Source organism: Trachypithecus francoisi, unplaced genomic scaffold, assembly GCF_009764315.1.
Source record: "Trachypithecus francoisi isolate TF-2019V2 unplaced genomic scaffold, Tfra_2.0 Lachesis_group11, whole genome shotgun sequence".
Lineage (NCBI taxonomy): Eukaryota > Metazoa > Chordata > Mammalia > Primates > Cercopithecidae > Trachypithecus > Trachypithecus francoisi.
This window is the reverse complement of record NW_022681456.1, coordinates 4,502,826-4,523,622: the sequence shown is the minus strand read 5'-3', so window position 1 is coordinate 4,523,622 and position 20,797 is coordinate 4,502,826. Positions and strand designations below refer to the sequence as shown.

At 44.4% G+C, this 20,797-nt stretch overlaps 1 protein-coding gene across 1 annotated transcript in view; it reads left to right on the top strand.

The window, feature by feature from the left end:
- The window catches only part of TMEM132C (transmembrane protein 132C), a 439,254-nt gene that overhangs the window by 389,144 nt on the left and 29,313 nt on the right, over positions 1-20,797 (top strand). The window contains exon 5 of the mRNA XM_033220119.1: positions 9,411-9,554. Within this exon, the coding sequence (XP_033076010.1) occupies positions 9,411-9,554 (144 nt within the window). The remainder of the gene's footprint in view (positions 1-9,410; positions 9,555-20,797) is intronic.

Genomic DNA, 20,797 nt, shown 5'->3' with positions numbered 1-20,797 from the left:
TCCCCTCCACAAGCCCCCAGAGGAGACCAAGCGAGACACCCTGGGCTCTGTGGATGCCTGTACGTGTGGAGGGGGAGCATTCGCCCAGTTATTCCTCCCTCAGAGACAGGTGGCGGGGAAGAAAATCCATGGATTTGGGAGGCATTCACAAGAGTGGACTGCTTCTCTGGCTGCAGATGGAAGGAAGGACACTTGGATTTAAGCATCCTTAAGTGTCCTTAAATTTAAGTGTCCTTGGATAGATGATTGAAGACGGATTGGATAGATAGATTTAAGAGTCACTGATGTCAGAATGGGTCTGGAGAGAAATGAAAAATGTCCATGTCCCACTGCCCAGTGACTTCTCCAGTCCAGGGCGAGACAGGCCCTCAGGGCCACCCATCCACTCCCACTCCCACACCCCTCACTGGTAGGCTTGTTTTCTAGAGGGTTATCTTGTGCAAAGAGTAAGAACCAAGGGCTGAACCTCTCACTTGGGGTTCATGTCAGCTCCACCCCGCTGCTGGCTTTGTGAGTTTGAGTGCGTTAGTTGGCATTCTTGACTTTATCTCTTCGTGCTTCGAAGCAGGGTGAGAACAGTCTCCCTCCAAGAGTTCAGGGAGCTGGGACGCATGAAGCACTTAAAGAGAATCTGGCGCGTAACGCATGCTGCTGTCGCCACCGAAGGTCTGCTCCGCCTTAGAGAAAACACACTTGAGAGAGGTGGCAGGTGCAGCGGATAAAACAAATAAAAGCAAGATGGTGTCACTGTCCAGCTGTGTGGCCCTGGGCAGCTCATTCCTCCTCATCCAGGCGGGCTGAGGAGCACCTTTCCTCTCTGATTCTGGTGCTCAAAAATGAGGTGGCTTCTAACTTGCTTTAAAATAGCCAGTTCTATAGGAGAAGTTTCTCCCCAGAAATTACATTTGGGAATGAGACTGTAGGGTCTGGGCACTACCAATGGGAGTTCCTGCAGGGTCTCCTTTGAGACGTGTGGTCAACTGGTTTACTCTGCATGGTTAGAAAAGCCCCTTAAATTCACTTAGATCTACTTAGAAGGGCCAATTTTTCACAGCGAGGTGTAAGGCAGGCTAATTCCTGCTTTCTCTATGGGACTCCCACTTGTTGTTTGTGGTTCCCAGACACTTTTTGCAGTCACTTTCCCAGCATATAGTTCAAAGATGGGATCAGCTTCCTCAAGGAAGAAAGCGGCTTGCCAAGCCCCATTTGCCCATGTGCCCATGACCTTGGAATCATGGACTGGCCCAAAGCCAGGCCTTAGAGCCCTCAGGTCTCTGCAGTCCACAAGCCCTGAACCTCCACGGCCACCATGAGCCAGGCACAGTTATTACAGTAATAGGGAAGTAAATGGTACCCTACCCACCGAATTACCTAAAATAAAGAGGCTGGTAAGAGAGTAGGTTTCACAGAGAAACAAGATGAGGAGATAAGTAGATAGATGAGTGGATGGATGGATGGATGGGTGGATGGATGGATGGATGGATGGATAGATAGACAGACAGACAGACAGACAGATAGATAGATAGAAGATAGTGAGAGATAGATAATAGATAGATGACAGATTAGATAACAGATTAGATAGATGATAGAAAATAGATTGGATAGATGATGGACGCATAAAGAGATAGACAGATGATTGACAGACTAGATAGACAGACAGATATAGCTATGTGTCATGGACAAACTGTCATGAAGGGCAGCCTGGATCTTTGGGGCACAAACTGAAGTGCTGTCCACAGGCCAGATTTCTTCCTGTTCAGGGAAGCCTCGGCTCTGCTTCTAAATGACTTTCAACCAATTGGATCAGACTCACCCAGATTATGCAGGAAAACTTCCTTTATAAATAAAGTCAGCTGGTTATGAGCATTAGTCACATCTACAAAATCCCATCACAGCAACAGGTTCCAGTTAACTGACCAACTGGAACCATCACCTGGCCAGTCACGGGGGTTTGCCAGGGTCTCAGGGAGGGACAGCCTCACATGCTGCCGCTCAGAGTGTGTGATGACAACCACTTGGAAGCACCAACTAGCAGGATCAAAGAGGAAAATGTGTAGACTCTCAACCCATCAATTTCACTTCTAGGATGAGAAGGTGCTAAAAAACCTGGATACATATGCACATGGAGAGATTCAGTTATTTGCAAAGGCAAAGAATTTGAAACACTGTAAGTTTCCAGGGGTAAGAGAATGGAGAAGTAAAATACAGAAAAGGTACACGATGGAATTTAGTCAGTTTTGAGACAAATGAATTCAATCAGTATGTAAATATGGATCTAAATAGGAATAAATGCTCCAGCTACACAAACAGGGATAGATCATAAAAATATAATGTTGAGTGTTTTGAAAAACAAAACAGAAGTTGATGAAAGTACAATATGATATAGTTATATAAACTGTAAAATGTGCTTTTGTATAAAACATAAAAGCAAAAGACAATACCATATTTTCTCTACATGAATATGGATAGTTGGTAAAAGTCTAAGAATCACAAACTGGAAAGATACATGTCAAATCCTGACAGTGACTGCCCTAGGGACAGAAATTGAGGATCAGGACTGGAAAAATAGCAGAGGAGATTTTAAAGTTATCAGCCATGTTTTTTCTCTTTTGTAAAAGAAAAAAATCTGAAATGAATACAAAAAGTGCTAACATAAATATGTTTTAAATGTGTTTGGATGTCTGCTATGTGTTTGACTTGTTTTTATTTTATTTTCTATTCCTCCCCTGCACAGCCCCAATTTTCAGAGAAAAAGAGAGATTGAAGTGGGTGAATTTGGCCTCCCTCCAGCCACAATTGCCTCATACGAGACACTTCACATTTATGTTTAATAGCTGCCCTTTGAGTCAACTTGGACTTTGTTCCAAACCCTGACAGGCAATCCATAAACATTATCTGATTTAATCTTCACAACAACCCTAATTATTCTGGGAGTTCACAGTCAAGGAATCTGATGCTTGGAGCATTTAAATAATAGCAAGAGAAGGGCAGAGCGAGGATTTAAGGCAATTCTCTCTCAGGTCCTTGCTCTTGACCTGCCGAGAAGTTGTGGTCAAGAACATATGCTCCTGCCCTGGGCTGGACGTTCAAATGTGGCCGATTCATGTATGGGCTGTGCCCCCAGACAAGTCACTCAGCTCCATGCCTCAGTTTCCCCATCCATAGACTAAGGACAACACAACTACCTGTTTCGTGGCTTTGGGGTAGCAGTGAGAACATTAGCAACACCTAGCCCATGCCAAGAGCTCCTCAAATGTGACCTGGCTTTTTTTTTTCCTTTTTATTAACTACTACCTCTTCTTGACTCCTGGCCACATGAATTGAGAGAGGTTGTTTTCTGCTCTCTGGGACATTTTAGCTTAAGCTCACCCTTTCTCCAGACCTTCATGAAATTTAAACCCCCAAAGTTGCTTTACTAGGCAAACGTCTGGTCTCTGAGCCATGAATGTGTCTGTTCTTAGTCCCATTTCCAGGGTCAGTCAGCTGTGGGTGGATAGATCTTTGGCTTTTCTGAGGCCATGCAGGACCCCAGAGTGGAAAGCCGGATCTGAGCCTGATGTGGCCTTTCCATGGCTCCAGCCCCATCCCACACTCTTTCCTTTCTTTTTATAGAGATATAATTCTCATGCCATAAAATGTACTGTTTTAAAATATACAGGTCAGTGGTTCTTAGTATTTGCGAGGTTATGAACCATCATCCCTATTTAATTTCAAAACACTTTCATCACCACAAAAGGAAATCCCGTACCCATTACCAGTCACTTCCCTTCCCCATCCCCGCATCCCCTGGCCACCACTAATGCACGTTCTGTCTGTGGATTTGCCGGCCCTGGACATTTCATATGAGTAGAACCGTGTAATATGGGGCCTTTGTGTTGGGCTTGTTCCACTTCACACCACATGTTCATGATCCATCCATGTTGTCACGTGCATGCATTCCTTTTTGTGGCTGAATAGTCTTCCATTGTGTGGATGTAATACATTTCCTCACTCTTTTCTACTCTGCAGGAGAACCCTTGTGGGAAATTCGAAGTGGGCATTTTACACCCATTCCTGGGACAAATCCCTCAACTCCGTGGCCAGTTGAACTCCCCTAATGTATTTGAGTCCATTCACACTTCTGAGTCTTTTTAACACTTCCGTGTTAAGGAACATGGATTTACTTCTGGAATGACTTCATGAAATCACTTCTATGTATAGGTATATGTGCCCTACATGTATGCGTGTGTATATGTCTATGTGTGTGTGCTTGTGTTTGTATATGTGCAAGGGCCTACTCTGTAGGCCTGCCACATCGACATCATGCACACACAGGCACTCACACATACAGGCACACGCACCCACACACACGGAGGCACACAAGCACACACACGCACACAGCCACACACATATGCAGGCACGCGCACCTGCACGCATGCAGGAACTCACAGAGGCGTGCACACACGCACCCAGGAACTCACACAGGCGTGCACACACGCACGCAGGAACTCACACAGGCGCACACACACACGCACACAGGCGCACACACACACGCACAGGCACACGCACGCGCACAGGCACACACCCACACGCAGGCACTCACACAGGCGCACACACACGCACACCCGCACCCACCCGCATGCACGCAGGCACTCACACAGGCGCACACACATGCACACAAGCATGCATGCAGGCACTCACAGGCACACACACATGTGTGCAGGCACACGCACCCACATGCACGCACGCAGGCACTCACGCAGGCGCACACATATGCGCACAGGCACACACACCCACACGCACACAGGCACTCACACAAGCACACACACACGTGCGCGGGCACACGCACCCGCACGCACACACACAGGCACTCACACAGGCGCACACACATGCGCACAGGCACATGGACCCATACACAGAAGTAATTCCATGTTATTTATTTAAAAGTTAAAAATACAAATCACCTAGAAAATGACCAGACTAATTTACATTTATGAGGGTAAATCAAACAACAAAAATGTGTTTTCTCAGAAGCCTCGGGCTTTTTTCAAATTTGAAATGACCATGATTTCAAGTATCCTACTTTATTGATCATTTTCAGCAAAACAGAACTGTTCTCTGATTTATGATGGAAGCGGGTGGAGGACTTCAGAGCAGGGTAAAAGGAGAGAAGAAACATTTAAAAATACAAAAAGCTTCCAAGTCATAGTTATGCCTTCGTCGTGTTCCGAGGCCTTGAGACAGTGTTGATAAGTGGTTTCTAATACCTACTGGGGTTGGCAGGAATTGTACACCTGTGTGCTTTCAGGAAGCGGGCTGCCCTCTGTGATGCTGAACCTGTCAGAACCAGATGGGGCCAGAGGAAAGGCAGCTAGCAGTGTAAACCTTCTTCTGAGCAATGCTAAGCAGCAGCATAAAGGGAAGTGTTCTCCACACCCAGCCAGCCGTGCACACGATGTGTTCTTCTTGGTCCAGTGGGGGTTTAGGTGGGTTTCAGAAGACAGAACAATTGTATACACGTAAATGTGTGCTAGGCATATTGCTGTGAATTTGCCTCAACTAAAAAGGTATTTGAGAGGTGCAACCAGATGCAAAGAACTCTGCAGGCCTGCCACATCAGTATCATACACACACAGGCACTCACACATACACACAGGCACATGCACCCATATGCACACAGGCACTCATACATATACACACGAGAACACACACACATAAGCCCTCACACATACACAAACACAGGCACTCACACATACACAGGCACACACATGTATAGGTACTCACACACACAAGTATAGGCACACACACATAGGTACAGGTACTCATATGCACACACACATACACAAACAGGCACACACACACACAGGCACTCACCCATACACAAATACAGACATACACACAGGCACATGCACCCATATGTACACAGGCACTCATACACGTACGCACAAGCATGCACACACAGGCACTCGCACATACACAGGCACACTCACACACAGGCACTCACACACACACACACAGGCACACACACACATAAATAGGCACATGTACCCATGTGCACACACTCACACGTACACAAACACAGATGCGCACACATACGCAAACACAGGCACTCACACATACACAAATACAGGCACACACAGGCACATGTAGCCATATACACAGGCACTCACACACACACACACAGCCACACACACACACACAGAGGCACAGGTACCCATATGCACACAGGCACTCACACATACACAAACGCAGGCACACAAATACAGGCACACACAGACACAGGCATATGCAGCCATATGCACAAAGGCACTCACACACACAGGCGCACACACATTCACAGGCACTCATACACAAACACAGGCACATACACATTTTTTTCTCTCTGCCTGCACGAGACACTGAATCTTGCACTTGGACTTCCCAGCCTCGAGAACTGTGAGAAACAATTTCTGCTGTTTAGAAGCTACCCAGTCTGTGATATTTTCTTATAGCAGCCTGAATGAACTAAGACAGTCTAGGATTCAACAGTTAAAAAGACAGATGACATAGCCCAGCCCCCACTAATTTGCAAAATGAAGAGACAAAGATTTCAAGAGATATGGTATGTGATCAGGATTGCACAGAAAGTTAATGGGAAAGCAAGGAGTGGAATCCAGGAGTCCAGACTCCAGGGCCCACCAAGTCATAGACACCAAACTACCAGTCAGAAGAGTGATTTTAAATACAGGGAACTTCCTCCATGTCACAGCCAGTTTATTCTGGAGGCCAAAGTTTCCTTTTATCATTTGCTATTTCTATGACTATTAATTCTCTGCTCCTGAAATTGATATTGGTCAGTGAAAAATATGTATGTCCGAGGCAGGTGGATCACAAGGTCAGGAGATCAAGACCATCCTGGCTAACACGGTGAAACCCTGTCTCTACTAAAAATACAAAAAATTAGCTGGGCATGAGGGTGGGCGCCTGTAGTCCCAGCTACTTGGGAGGCTGAGGCAGGAGAATGGTGTGAACCCAGGAGGCAGAGTTAGCAGTGAGCTGAGATGGCGCCACTGCACTCCAGCCTGGGCAACAGAGTGAGACTCCGTCTCAAAAATAAATAAAAAAATACATTTTATATATATATATACACACACACACACACACACACATACACACACACACACATATATCCAACCCATCTTAATTTTGGTGGAGTGCAATTTAGGGATAGGGAGTGTTAGGTAGAGTGTGTGCACGTGTGTGTGTGTGTGTGTGTGTGTGTGTATAATTGCAACAACCGTTAGAAAACTAATCACAAACCATGAGGGTATGTACTGCTTTAATAAAGCCATTAGCCAAAGACCATTCTGAGAGAGAAAATGTAAAGATTGAACTCTGAGCACATTACCTGTAATGAACCTGAAAATAGACCTGGGGAATTTCTAAAGTATTCTTAGCCTCCATAATAGATGTTGTACAAGCTGCCCGGATTGCAGCCCAGCTCCAGGAATCCCATGGACCCAGGAGAAGACACAGTCGAGGGTGATGTAACTGCTGCCTGATGCAAAAGCATCAGAGAGAGGCTGAGGCTCTACTTAAAACTCATAACTTTTTCAGCTGTGCTCTTGTTTAATGCAAAAGGTCATTTTTGTGTCAATTGCTTCCCTGGAGAAAGAAGGGAGAAAATCTTTTTCCATCTCCTGCTTCACACCAGAGCAGTGTTTCTGGAGAGGGACTTTGGGAGAAACTGGCATCATTAGATGTCCCAAAGCCAAAGGCCCTTTTTCATTTTCATCTGTCATAAAGAAAAGAATTATAAAAAGGCAATCAGGTAGTATCCTACAAAATCAAATAGAAGGTATTTTCATCATCATCTTGCAAATCACAACATCCATGAGAGGTGTGATGCTGATAGTTTTGCATGAAGTCATCAGAGCAGGATAGATCAAAGTCCCCATTGGCTGTGATGGAATGGGCTCCCATGGAGCAACAGAGGAAGGCAGTTGGCTTTGCTTTCACCTTCATTTTTCAAAAAATGAAGGTGCCAAGCATGGCAGCCCATGCCTGTAATCCCAGCACTTTGGAAGACTGAGGCAGGAAGATCGCTTGAAGCTAGGAATTCAAGACTAACCTGGACAACATAGCAAGATCCTGTCTGTACAAGAAAAGTAAAAAATTAAAATTATCTGGGCATGGTGACACTTGCCTGTGTTCCCAGCACTTTGGCAGGCCAAGATGGGAGGATCGCTTGAGGCCAGGAGTTCAAGACCAGCCTGGGCAACATAGTGAGACCCCATCTCAAAAAAAAAAAGAATAGAAATGGTTGAAGATGGGCGAAGGAGAGATGAAGGGGGAAAAAGATGTCAAGAAAACTGACAGCATATGAGATATCATTTGGCCCTCTGAACACAATCATATCCCATGCTATAGGCATTTCAGTTATGTGAGCCAATAAATTTCCCTTATATATAAAGTAAAAAAAAAAATAGAAAAAGAAAGCAATAGTTGAAGACATTCATTCCACCTTATTTGGGAGACACTGCCGCTATATCCTGCTTTTCATATCCTGGAAGGTGATCTGGACTTTGCAAAGCCTTCTTCAGCTCTTCCTTTGTTGCTGGGAGCAATCCAGGATCCAGCCCATAAGGATCTGTGTTAGTTTCTTGATGCTGCGATGACAAATGAACACAAATGTATTATCCTGCAGTTCTGGAGGACAGAAGTCTGAAGCGAATCTTAAGGGGCTAAAGTTAAGATGTTGGCAGGGCTGCACTCCTTCTGGAAGCTCTGAGGAAAAATCTGTTCCTTCTAGAGACTGTTCATATCTCTTGGCTCATGGCCATATCACCCTGACCTCTGCCTCCACTACCACATCTCCTCCTCTTCCTCTGACCTTCATGACTCCCTCTTATAGGGACTTTAGGATGACTGGATCCACCTAGATAATCCAGGATTATCCTTCCATTTTAAGATCCTAATTCAATCACAATTGCAATATCCCTTTTACCATATAAGGTAACATATTTACAGATCCTGGAGACTAGAGCATGGATATCTTTTGCAGGGAGTGAGAGGAAAACATTATTCAACCTACTATGCTTGCTCAAAGTACCCAGAGTTAGTTTCTGTTGCTTACCACCAAAACCTAATGATGTATTACTTCTACTTGGTCTCTGCAATGAAGAAAAAGAATAACTACTTTTTGATTGTTGTTGAAAACTAGGAAGATGATCATAAATAAACTAAAAGTAAACTGTTGAACATTCTTGGTCGATTGTTCCAAAGAATAGCCCTTTATTCCAAGTCCTGGTACAGGGTATAAATGGTACAGCGTGTCTTGTCCAAATAAGGACAGCCTGGTGTTTACCCCAGGAGGAGCCCCTTAGAATCGTCCAGGTTCCAACAGAATGGAACATCTCCCTTGACCCCGTGTGTTTGGTTCTTTTTGGCAGGACACTGACGTTCTGAACACTGCCATACTCACAGGAAAGACAGTTGCCATGCCTATCAAGGTGGTCTCTGTGGAGGAGAACAGTGCCGTGATGGACATCTCAGAGTCGGTGGAATGCAAGTCCGCAGACGAGGATGTTATCAAAGTAAGTCATTCCACAGCCAGCTGGATGGAACTGGTGGAAACTTCACTTGGACATCCCATTTGCTAGGGACATTTACACTGAAATATATGAGGGTCAGCTATACAGAGGCTTATGTGCAACACACTTCCAGCTGATCCACTCGTTTCCATTGCCATCTGTTTGTTGTCGCATCGTGGCAACCTAGTTAGGGTTTTTGGTTCATTCCTGTCTTTCTTCCTTTATTTGACAATTAAAAATTGTGTGTGTGCATATATTTATATATAATGTACAACATATTATTTTAAAATACATATACATGATGGAATGGCTAAATTGAGCTATTAGGCCAGTGCAAAAGTAATTGTGGTTCTTGCCATTACTTTTAAATGGCAGAATCCACAATTACTTTTGCACCAACCTAATAATTAACATATGCATAACCTCACATACTTATCTTTTTCTGTGTGATGAGAACTTAATCTACTCTCTTAGCAATTTTCAAGAATATATTACTACACTTTAGGAGGCTGAGGTGGGTGGATCACCTGAGGTCAGGAGTTCTAGACCAGCTTGGCCAACATGGTGAAACTCTATCTCTACTAAAAATACAAAAATTAGTTGGGCATGGTTGTGTGCACCTGTAGTCCCAGCTACTTGGGAGGCTGAGGCAGGAGAATCACTTGAACCCAGGAGACAGAGGTTGCAGTGAGCCGAGATCGTGCCACTGCACTCCAGCCTGGGTGACAGAGCGAGACTCTATCTCAAAAAAAAAAAAAAAAAAAAAAAAGAGGCCAGGCGTGGTGGCTCAAGCCTGTAATCCCAGCACTTTGGGAGGCCAAGACGGGCAGATCACGAGGTCAGGAGATCAAGACCATCCTGGTGAACACAGTGAAACCCCGTCTCTACTAAAAAAAATACAAAAAACTAGCCGGGCGAGGTGGCGGGTGCCTGTAGTCCCAGCTACTTGGGAGGCTGAGGCAGGAGAATCACTTGAACCCAGGAGGCAGAGGTTGCAGTGAGCTGAGATCTGGCCACTACACTCCAGCCTGGGCGACAGAGTGAGACTCCGTCTCAAAAAAAAAAAAAAACAAAAAGAATATATCATTAGTAACTAAATTCAACATATTGTACCAAAAAAACTCTTGAACATATTCCTTCTCCTGTCCAACTGATATTATGTATCTTTTGACCAATATCTGCACAACTGTCCCCTTACCCAGCCCCTGGTAAGTGCCATTCTATCTCAGCTCCTATCAGTTCAACTTCACTAGATTCCACATGTACATGAGATCATGCAGTATTTGTCTTTCTGTGCCCGGCCTACTTCACTTAACAGGATGTTCTGTAGGTTCATTCATGTTCTAACAAGTAATAGGATTTCTTTATTTTTTTAAGGTTGAACAGTCTTCCATTGTGTTTATGTACCACATTCTCTTTTCCCACTCATCCCTTGGTGAACCATCAGTGGTGCTTTGCACTATGGGTCAAACCCTGAGTGCCTACTGTAGCTAAGCAGGTGACTTCAGTAAGTGAAGTGGTAAATTGGATCTGCCTGTTCTAGTAGGGCAGCCAAGATGCTGCTCTTTGTCTTTCCCAGCAAGGAAATTGTTATAACCAGTTGTGGTCATGAGGTAGCGGGATTTCAGTATTTTATATCTTCAAAAGAATGGAAAATCTAGATTTCTGGTAAAAACAACAACAACAACCTTGTTTTTCAAAGTTAGCAACAAATTATAATTTTTTTAATGGACAAAAAAATAAAAAACAAAATACATGTGTGTTGTGGGTTGGCCCATGGGGTAACTGTTTAAAAGGACTCTTCTAGAGTAGGGGTTGGCAAACCGTGAGCCATGGGCCAAACCTAGTCACTGCCTATTTCATAGATAAAGTTTTATTGGGACACAGCCACTCAAATTCACTTCCATTTTGCCTGTAGCTGCTTTGGGGGCTACCACAGGAGAATTGAGTAGTTGACAGAAACCATATGGCTTAGAAAGTCTAAAATATCCAGCATTTTGCTCTTTCCAGACAAGGTTTGCCTAAAGTAATGTGTGCTCTACAGTCTTAAGTTTTTCGGAGGAAGAACTGCAATTCTTGGTGTTTCCCATCATCAGTCATGATGCTACACCACAATGCTTGCTTAAAGAATAAGGCAATGCGAGGGCTTTACCAAGTCAGAAATGAAGCATTTCGTCTCTCTCTGTATTTTTCTGTAATCCCTGGAAACACATCCAGGAAAAAACAAATATCAAAAAAAGCATGCAGGTAGGATTTTTGTTTCCCTCAAATCGAGTCTGACAGATAGCAATCAGCCTTTTCTCTGGTGTTTAAAATTCCATGTCTGACTAGAAGAGAAGTTTACAAACTGTTGAGGTGGAAAAATGACACGGAAAAATATTTCTCCCCAAACCCCACTCTCAGAACAAGCAACAGACCACCGTACTAGACTGTTCACTGCGTTCAACGCCACCATCACACAGTGATGCACACACTCAACCATGGCAGCAGCACTCCAGTAGGTGGCAGTAAGCATTCCAGCAACGTCTGTATATTATGACGATTCTTCTGGCTGTTGGAGGTACTATCTCAAGGAAGGGCTTTTTCCCTAATTTACCCAAAAGTATGGGCTGGTGGTGGCCTTAAATCCACAGTGCTTTAACAGAAAGACCACAAGACCAATGGGAGGAAGAGGAAAAGGGGGATGAAGTTCTAAACCACACTGTCCAATGAAAACACAATATGAGCCACATATGATTTTTTGTTTTCAGACAAAGCCTCACTGTCACCCAGGCTGGAGTGCAGTGGTGCGATCTCAGCTCACTGCAAGCTCCAGCTTCCGAGTTCACGCCATTCTCCTGCCTCAGCCTCCCAAGTAGCTAGGACTACTTGCCACCATGCCTGGCTAATTTTTTGAATTTTTAGTAGAGACGTGGTTTCACCTTGAACTTAATCTCCTGACCTCGTGATCCACCCACCTCGGCCTCCCAAAGTGCTGGGATTACAGGCATGAGCCACCGTGCCCAGCCTAAGCCACATATGAAATGTTTAATTTTCTAATAGCCATGTTCAAAAAAAGTTTTTAAAAAAGTTGAATTTAATTGTAGCAATGCATTGTGTCTAACCCATTATATTAAAACATTACCATTTCTCCATGTAATCAATATGAACATTAATAATGAAATATTTTACTTTTTTTAACACTAAGTCTTTGAAATCTAGTGTGTGTTTTATACTAACAGCACACTGAAATCGAAACTGGCCCCATTTCCAGTGCTTCATAGCCATGTGTGGCTTGTGGCTCCCACCGTGGACAGCACAGGTCCTTGTTGGTCATTGACCTTTGTCACTGATTTGCAAGTCCCCTAAAAGCCAGAACCCTTGATGAATATAATGTGTTGACAGGACACCTCCAGCACTGATAACTTTTCTAGAGGTAAATAACCTATCTTTCAGCTTACAAAAACCAAGAGGGAACCAACCCAAAATTTATCGCAGCTGTATACACAGCATTCCTTAGCTACTCTTAAAACAATTTTGACATGGAGTCCATTACTAATATCTCCAGGAATTATAATCAGTATCTTTAGGGAAATAAATGTGTTCAAACAGAAAATTGCCTCCTGAAATGAATCCAGAGTTGATACCCCTGGCTGTTGACAAAGCAATGTGAAATCTTGAGTCAGCAGGGTGAGGACATCGGAGCAGGCAGGCTCAGTGTATGTGAGCATGGACCGTAGGACCAGGCTTGGCTTGTGGCCTTGGGTCTGGAGAGATCAATGATGCTTGCAGTGCTAGTTGGGTACAGCTCAGAATGCCATGGAGAGAAGAGGGGAGGGAATTGACATTTAATCAGTGCCTCATCTGCAGTAGGCCCATGAGGTTTTGGATTTAGGCAGTTCAGAGTTCTGTCGAGAATTCTGAAGGCTCTGAGATGGCACCCTAGTGTAAACTGGCAAATCAAACTGTCACAGTTTTGTGGATGCTTGCAGAAGACACAAGACCCCGGGGTCAGAGACAAAGGACAGCCACTGTATCAGCATCGTTCTGCACCAGTTGCCTGGGCTTCAGTTCCCACCGGGTTATGCAGAGGGGCCAGTGACACTTGCACGTGTAGTGGATCAGATTTCAGGGGAGGAATCCTGGCCTTCGAGAACATGCATCTTTTATCATGGGTGGTATAATGGGCTGTATGTTTGTGTCCCACACTGAGTTCATATGTGGAAGCCCTTAACACCCAATGCAATGGTATTAGAGGTAGGGCCTTTAGGAGGTAATTAGGCTTCGATGAGGGTGGAGCCCCATGATGGCAGTAGTACTCTTATAAGAAGAGGAAAAGAGACCAGAGCGTGCTGTCTCTCTCCTGTGTGGTGATATAGCAAGAAGACAGTAGTCTGCAAACCAAAAGGGCTCTCAGCAAAACCCAACCATTCTGGCATCCTGATCTCAGACTTCCCAGTCTTCGGAACTGTAAGAAATAAATGTGTGTCATTTAAGCCACCTGACTTAACGGTATTCTGTTAAAGCAGGCCAACCTGACAAGACAGGCAGGAAGCCTGCCTGACCTCCCCAAAGAGACAATGCCTTTATCATACTGGACCTCAAGCATGTCTGCCCTTTGCTCCGGAAGAAGGCACTGTCGGTCTTCCAAGACTGTTCACTCTATAAAACACCTTTGAAAGAACTTTCAGAACAAAAACAGTCTAGGCTCTGTCTGTACAATGTGCTGAAATGCAAGAGTATCATGGAGAATGGCTCCCAAAGAGTGCCTCATGACTTTGCCACATTCAAGCTATGCAGCCTTGGGTGAATCATAGAGCGTTCCCTCCAGTACTCAGTCTCCTTCTTAGTAAAATGAGGATAAGCATAGTTCCTAATTCAGAAGGTCAGCATGACGATTAATCAGTTTTATAAATGCAGCAGAGAACATGACCTAGTAGCCAGCATATAGTAAGGGCTTAATAACTCAGAGTCAACTCTGGTCATCTCATGTAATCCTCTGATTAGGTAGATCAGGGATTAAGACTGGAGGCTTACAAGTCTATTTTGTGTGATATGCACAGCGTTGCTTAAAAATATAAGAATTGGATGCAATTCATTGCAAATGTACAATTCAGCGATTTTTAGTAAATTGTGCTAAGTCTGGCAACCATCACCATGATCTGATTTTAGAACATTTTTGTCACAGTTAATCCCCATTTCCATCCCTGGCTCCTGGCAGTCACTAAGCTGATTTCTGTCTCTATAGATTTGCCTGCTGTGGGCATTTCTCGTGAATGGCGTCATACAATACACGATCTTTGGTGTCCACGTTTTCCACTTACCGTTATGTTTTTGAAACTCATCTACATGGTAGCATGGGGCAGTGGTTTGTTTCTTTTATTGCGGAATAATATTCCACTGTATGGATATACCAGATTGTGTTCACCCATTCACCCAGTTGTTTCCACTGTTTAAATGTTTCCTCCATTTATGAATCATGCTGCAATGAATATTCACATCCATGCCTTTGTGTGGACATACATTTCCATTCGTCTTGAGTAGATACAGAGGAGTAGAATGGCTTGGTCATATGGTTACCTTACATTTAATGTTTGAGAAACTGCCAAAATTTTTCCAAAGTGGCTATACCATTTTGCATTCTCACAAGTCATATCTGAGGGTTTCCCCTCCAGCTTATTGGGAAAATCCAGCAGATCTGGCAGAGCTACAGTGTGCTCACCTGGCAGCACTGTGGGGTACCCTTTATTTATTGTTTTATTTTTCCATAAGTTATTGGGGTACAGGTGATAGATAATTGGTTACATGAGTAAGTTCTTTAGTGGTGATTTGTGAGATTTTTGGTGCACCCATCCCCTGAGCAGTATACACTGCACCTTGTTTGTAGTCTTTTATCCCTTGCCTCCCGCCCCCCACCCCCAAAATTCCCCCAAACCCCCAAAGTCCACTGTATCATTCTAATGCATTTGCATCCTCATAGCTTAGCTCCCACTGGCATCTTCTGATTTGTCACAGTTGCCTTATATTTGGTCCACTTCCATGATCTGCTTGGCCCATGTAAGCACTCGAGTGTGTGTAGGTGGGACTCCAGTGTGCAAATGTGGAGGCCGAGGTTCAGGAGGACTTGGGTTTTCTAGCTTTCCCTTTTTCTTTCCTTCATTCTTTCCTTCTTTCTTTTCTTTCTTCCTCTTTTCCTCCTCAATTCATTCAGCCAACATTTATTAACCAACTACCACATTTAAGGTTCTGTGATTTTGGTAAGGAAGAAACAGATGAAGAAAGTGAACCTCTCAGGACTCACGGCCAAACAGAAGAGGTAAACATGGGAGACTTTATTTTGCATACCAACTCATTTACTACTCACAACATCTGCATTATCGTTATTAATTCTGTCTTATAGTAGAAGAAACTGAGGCTCAGAAAATGGAGGCCACCTGCCTGAGGTCACACTACTTGCACATGGCAGAGAAGGGATTCTAGCTAGAGGGCCAAAAAGCCCTTGGCCGTTAGGCTATATAGTCTCTGTACATTCAAATCTTGCTTAACGTTTTACTTTTATTTGGAATTTCAAACTTATCTCAAAGGTTGCAATGACTGGACAAATTATACTTTATACCCTTTACTGAGGTTCTACTGTTATCAATATTTACCCATTTGCTTTTTTATAGTTTCAGTCTCTCTCTCTCTTTCTCTCTTCCCATCCTCTCGATAGACAGATAGACAGGTAGGTAGGTAGATGGATAGATGGATGGATGGGTGGATAGGTGAATAGATGGGTGGGTGGACAGATGGAGGAAGGGAGATAGATAGATAAGATAGATAATTAATAGATGATTTATTTTTATTTTTATTTATTTATTTATTTTTTTGAGACGGAGTCTCGCTCTGTCACCCAGGCTGGAGTGCAGTGGCCGGATCTCAGCTCACTGCAAGCTCCGCCTCCCAGGTTCACGCCATTCTCCTGCCTCAGCCTCCCGGGTAGCTGGGACTACAGGCGCCGCCACCTCGCCTGGCTAGTTTTTTGTAGTTTTTAGTAGAGACGGGGTTTCACCGTGTTAGTCAGGATGGTCTCAATCTCCTGACCTCGTGATCCGCCCGTCTCGGCCTCCCAAAGTGCTGGAATTACAGGCTTGAGCCACCGCGCCCGGCCATAGATGATTTATAAATAGGTGATAGGTTAGATAGATAGGTGATAGATTAGATAGATGATAGATTAGATAGATAGAAGATAGATAGATAGATAGATAGATAGAGAGATAGAGAGATAAATAGAGAGATAGATAGATAGATTTGTTGCTGAACCACTTCAGAGTAAGTTACATATATCAAGGCCTTTTAACTCTAACTACTTCAGTGTATATTTCCTAAGAATAAGAATATTCTTTTACATACCCACAGTCATCAACTTCAGTTAATTTAATGTTGATACAATACATTATCTAATCCATATTCTGTTTTCCAGTTTTGTCAGTTGGCCAACCATGTCTTGTGGAGCGTATTTTTCTGCGGTACAAGATCCAATCTAGGCTCACATGCACATTTAATTGTCACGTACTCTAGTCTCCTTTAAGCTGAAGCAGGTCCTTAGCAGTGCCCTGTCTTTTAAGACACAGAATACTCTTGAGAAATACAGTCCTTATTTTTACTTTTTAAATAAAATATTCCTCATTTGAGATTTCCTGATATTTCTTCATTTAGATTCAAATTTGCATTCCCAGCAAGGATAACTATATAAGTGATGATACACATACATATTTTGTTTCATTTATTTTTGTAGGCTTTTTAATCACCCTGAAATAATTTGGTGGGTATTTTTTCTGATTATGTAAGTAATGTATATAATTTGTCTACAATAATAATTGCTCCAGAAAACTCTAAGAAAGAAAGAACTACCTTTACTCCCATCGCCCTTAGAAAATCATTGTAAACATTTTGGTAATCATTTCTTACACACATATACCCACATAGAGAGATAATATTTTAAGAATAAGATATCTTTTTTTTTTTTTTTTTTGAGACGGAGTCTCGCTCTGTCCCCCGGGCTGGAGTGCAGTGGCCGGATCTCAGCTCACTGGAAGCTCCGCCTCCCGGGTTTACGCCATTCTCCTGCCTAAGCCTCCCGAGTAGCTGGGACTACAGGCGCCCGCTACCTCGCCCGGCTAGTTTTTTGTATTTTTTAGTAGAGACGGGGTTTCACCGTGTTAGCCAGGATGATCTCGATCTCCTGACCTCGTGATCCGCCCGTCTCGGCCTCCCAAAGTGCTGGGATTACAGGCTTGAGCCACCGCGCCCGGCCAAGAATAAGATATCTTACATACTGTTTTTGTTAACCACAAACTGTCTTATTGGCAAATCTATACACACACATACACACGCCCACACATGTGTCTATACAATGCAACACACACGTATAAGGGCTTTTCAGTCCTGGTTTGTCTTACAGAAATAGAGCCATATCCTTATGCATTTCTGCCTGTTCCTTCTCTCACCTTGCAATGTATCATGAATATCCCTGCCTTGGAGCACTTGGGAAATGAAGCCAGGCCAGTGTGCAGTGTGAAAGAATGATAAGGGGTGAGGAGTCTGGTCTGCGATGTGCAGTTTAATAAGAGTCATAACATCTGAATGGGAGAGAACCCTGGATGTCGGCCTCTTGGTTGATTCACATTCAAGAGGTGAAGGAGCAGCACCTGGAGAAAGGCCAAGGGCCGTGACTTGCCCAACAATAACCCCAGGAACAATAATAGGAAGAAAAACATGCAATACAGACAAGCACTTGCAATGCCCAAGTGTCCAGCATAGAGGATCTCATCTATGGGATCCAAGCTTTAAAACATCTTTGACATAAAGGTGTGTCTTGCTTGCAGTTGATGACGTGGCACAGATTACCTGGCAGTGGTTTTCTTAGTGTGGTGTCACAGATTTAGCAATATCCAGCCCGTGTTTTTCACAGGTCACATGACAAGCTATTAAACACAGATGTGCTGGCCATTTTCCAGGTACCATTCTGGTATCGGGGACACAGCAATCAGTAGAACAAAAGCGGTCCCTGCCCTCAAGGAAGCAGCATGCTAGTGATGGAGAGAAGCAGATAATAAGAAAATGCATGAGAATCTTGCGGAGATGATGGGTGCCATGAATAGGACACTGTGCTGGAGAGGGGCTTGGGTGGGGGCTACTGAGGATGGGGTGGTCCTCAAGGAGGGGACACTGGAGTCAGTTAGCAAGGAGAATAATGACTATTAATGCCTGGACCTGGCTGTACCTCCTATTTGGAAAGCACCCTATGTATATCCCCTCACCCTAATGACACTGACACACGATAACCCACCCTGTGCTCCCTGGGTGCCCCCACCCTGGTCCTCAGCCCTGCATGTGCCTTCCCCAAGACTCCTGCAGCCATGGGTTGCTAGGCACCGCCCAGGACAGGGTGGGGATGCTGAGATTTAAAGCATCATTAGAGAAAGTTCATCTATTGAATTTCCAGTGCAGCCCATCTGACCTCCAGGGCACGATTCCAGCTAATGGATCCCAGTGCAGAGCTAAAAATAATGCATTTGGGCAACTAGCAGGCCTGGCTTTTCCACAGTGACCAAAGGTGCCTGCATTAGCTCTGGCACATGGAGAGCAACCTTGCTCAGCCAACAGCCTGATAGTTGCCCCGAGCTCGGGCTCCCGTCAGCACTAAACTTTCTCTGTGCTGAACCTAACTATTGATTTTGCAGGCTCCGAGTCCCTGAGAGTGTGAAGTCCTTTGGCAACAGCCCCAAGATTTTAGGGCATCTACAGGATGCATTTCTGCTTTCAGGTGGCATCCCTCCCTAAGCAGCAAGGTGGGCAGAAGAGAGTTTTCTATTTGTACTTGTCATGACTGAGAGGCTTTGGAAGAACCCCTGGAAGGTCTTTATCCTCAAGAGCCATTTGGTTCTCAGACAAAAGAAAATTAAAGAGAACAAAGAAATTCCTGGAATCCAGAAGTCCCGGGCTCCAAGCCAAGCTGGGCGACATTGCCCTACCATGGCCCCTTTGTGGACTTGGGGTCCCTGCTGTAAAGCGAGGATGCTCCTTCCTTGAAGGGCTCTTCTAGTGCCCGCTTCCCTCCATCTGTGATTCAAAGTGCAGTTTAAATGGCATGTTTAAGAACTTGAACTCTGCCACAGACAAGTTCTTTAAGCCTCAGTTCTTTCATCTACAAAATAGGGAAAAAGACCCAGGCGTACCCCAGAAGGCTGCTGTGAGTCTGAATGCGTCCATCTCAAGCATGCAGGATGATGCTTTTGTGTCAGCTCTTCCTCCTACCCAGGCAGCCCTAGATCAGTGGTTCTCTGTGGGATGGTTGAACCCCCCTAAGAACATCTAGCAATGTCTGGAGACATTTTTGGTTGTCACACCTGGGGCAGAGGCTACTGGCATCTAGTGGTTAGAAGTTAAGGATGTTGCTATACATCCTGCGATTCCAGGACAGCCCTCACAACAAAGAATTATCTGACCCCAAATGTCAATCATGCTGAGGTTGAGAAGTCCTGCCCTAGGTTGAGCAAACACCACAGGGTCTCCTGTCTCCTGTGGGAGGACAGTCATTGCCATTAAAGTACCTAGTGTGGTGACTTAACCTGGAAGAAAGGGTCTGCCTTTGGCCTCAGACAGACTCCTGTTATGTCTTTCTGTCACTTACCTTCTGAGTGATCTTGGGGAAGTCAACTTCTCTGAGCCTCAGTGTCCTTATCTCAGAGATGGAGATCCTAAGAGTCATATTGCATAGATGCTACTCAAAGATTGAAAATGAAAAGGTGTGTGACACACCTGGCACATAGTAAGTCCTCAGTAATTGTCAGGTGGCACTGGTAATGGGGGTCATGGCAGCTGCAATATTCACTAAGCTCTGCTGAGAGCTGAGAGCTGTTCAAAGCAGAGAGTTCTCCACACTGTATTGGCTAGTGGACTTGGGTCTTTATTTAATCCCTGGGAGGCTAGACTTGCAATAGGCAGCTATTGGTGTGATAATGCTGCATAACAAAACAACCTGACATCTCAGTAACTTACAACAGCAAGCATTGGTTTCTCCCTCAGGGGCCCCTGGGTTAAGTAGAGCAGCCCTGCCTCAGTGTGCCAGTTGTGTGGGCTGGGATCCAGGTTTGTTTAGGGTTTGGGTTGGTTCTATGTGTCTCATTTTGGTGGCAAAAGGCAGCAGCACCTTGAGAACATTCTTCTCTTGATGGTTCATAGGAGCACAAGTGGCCAGGCAAAGCCCTGTAAGCACATTTGGG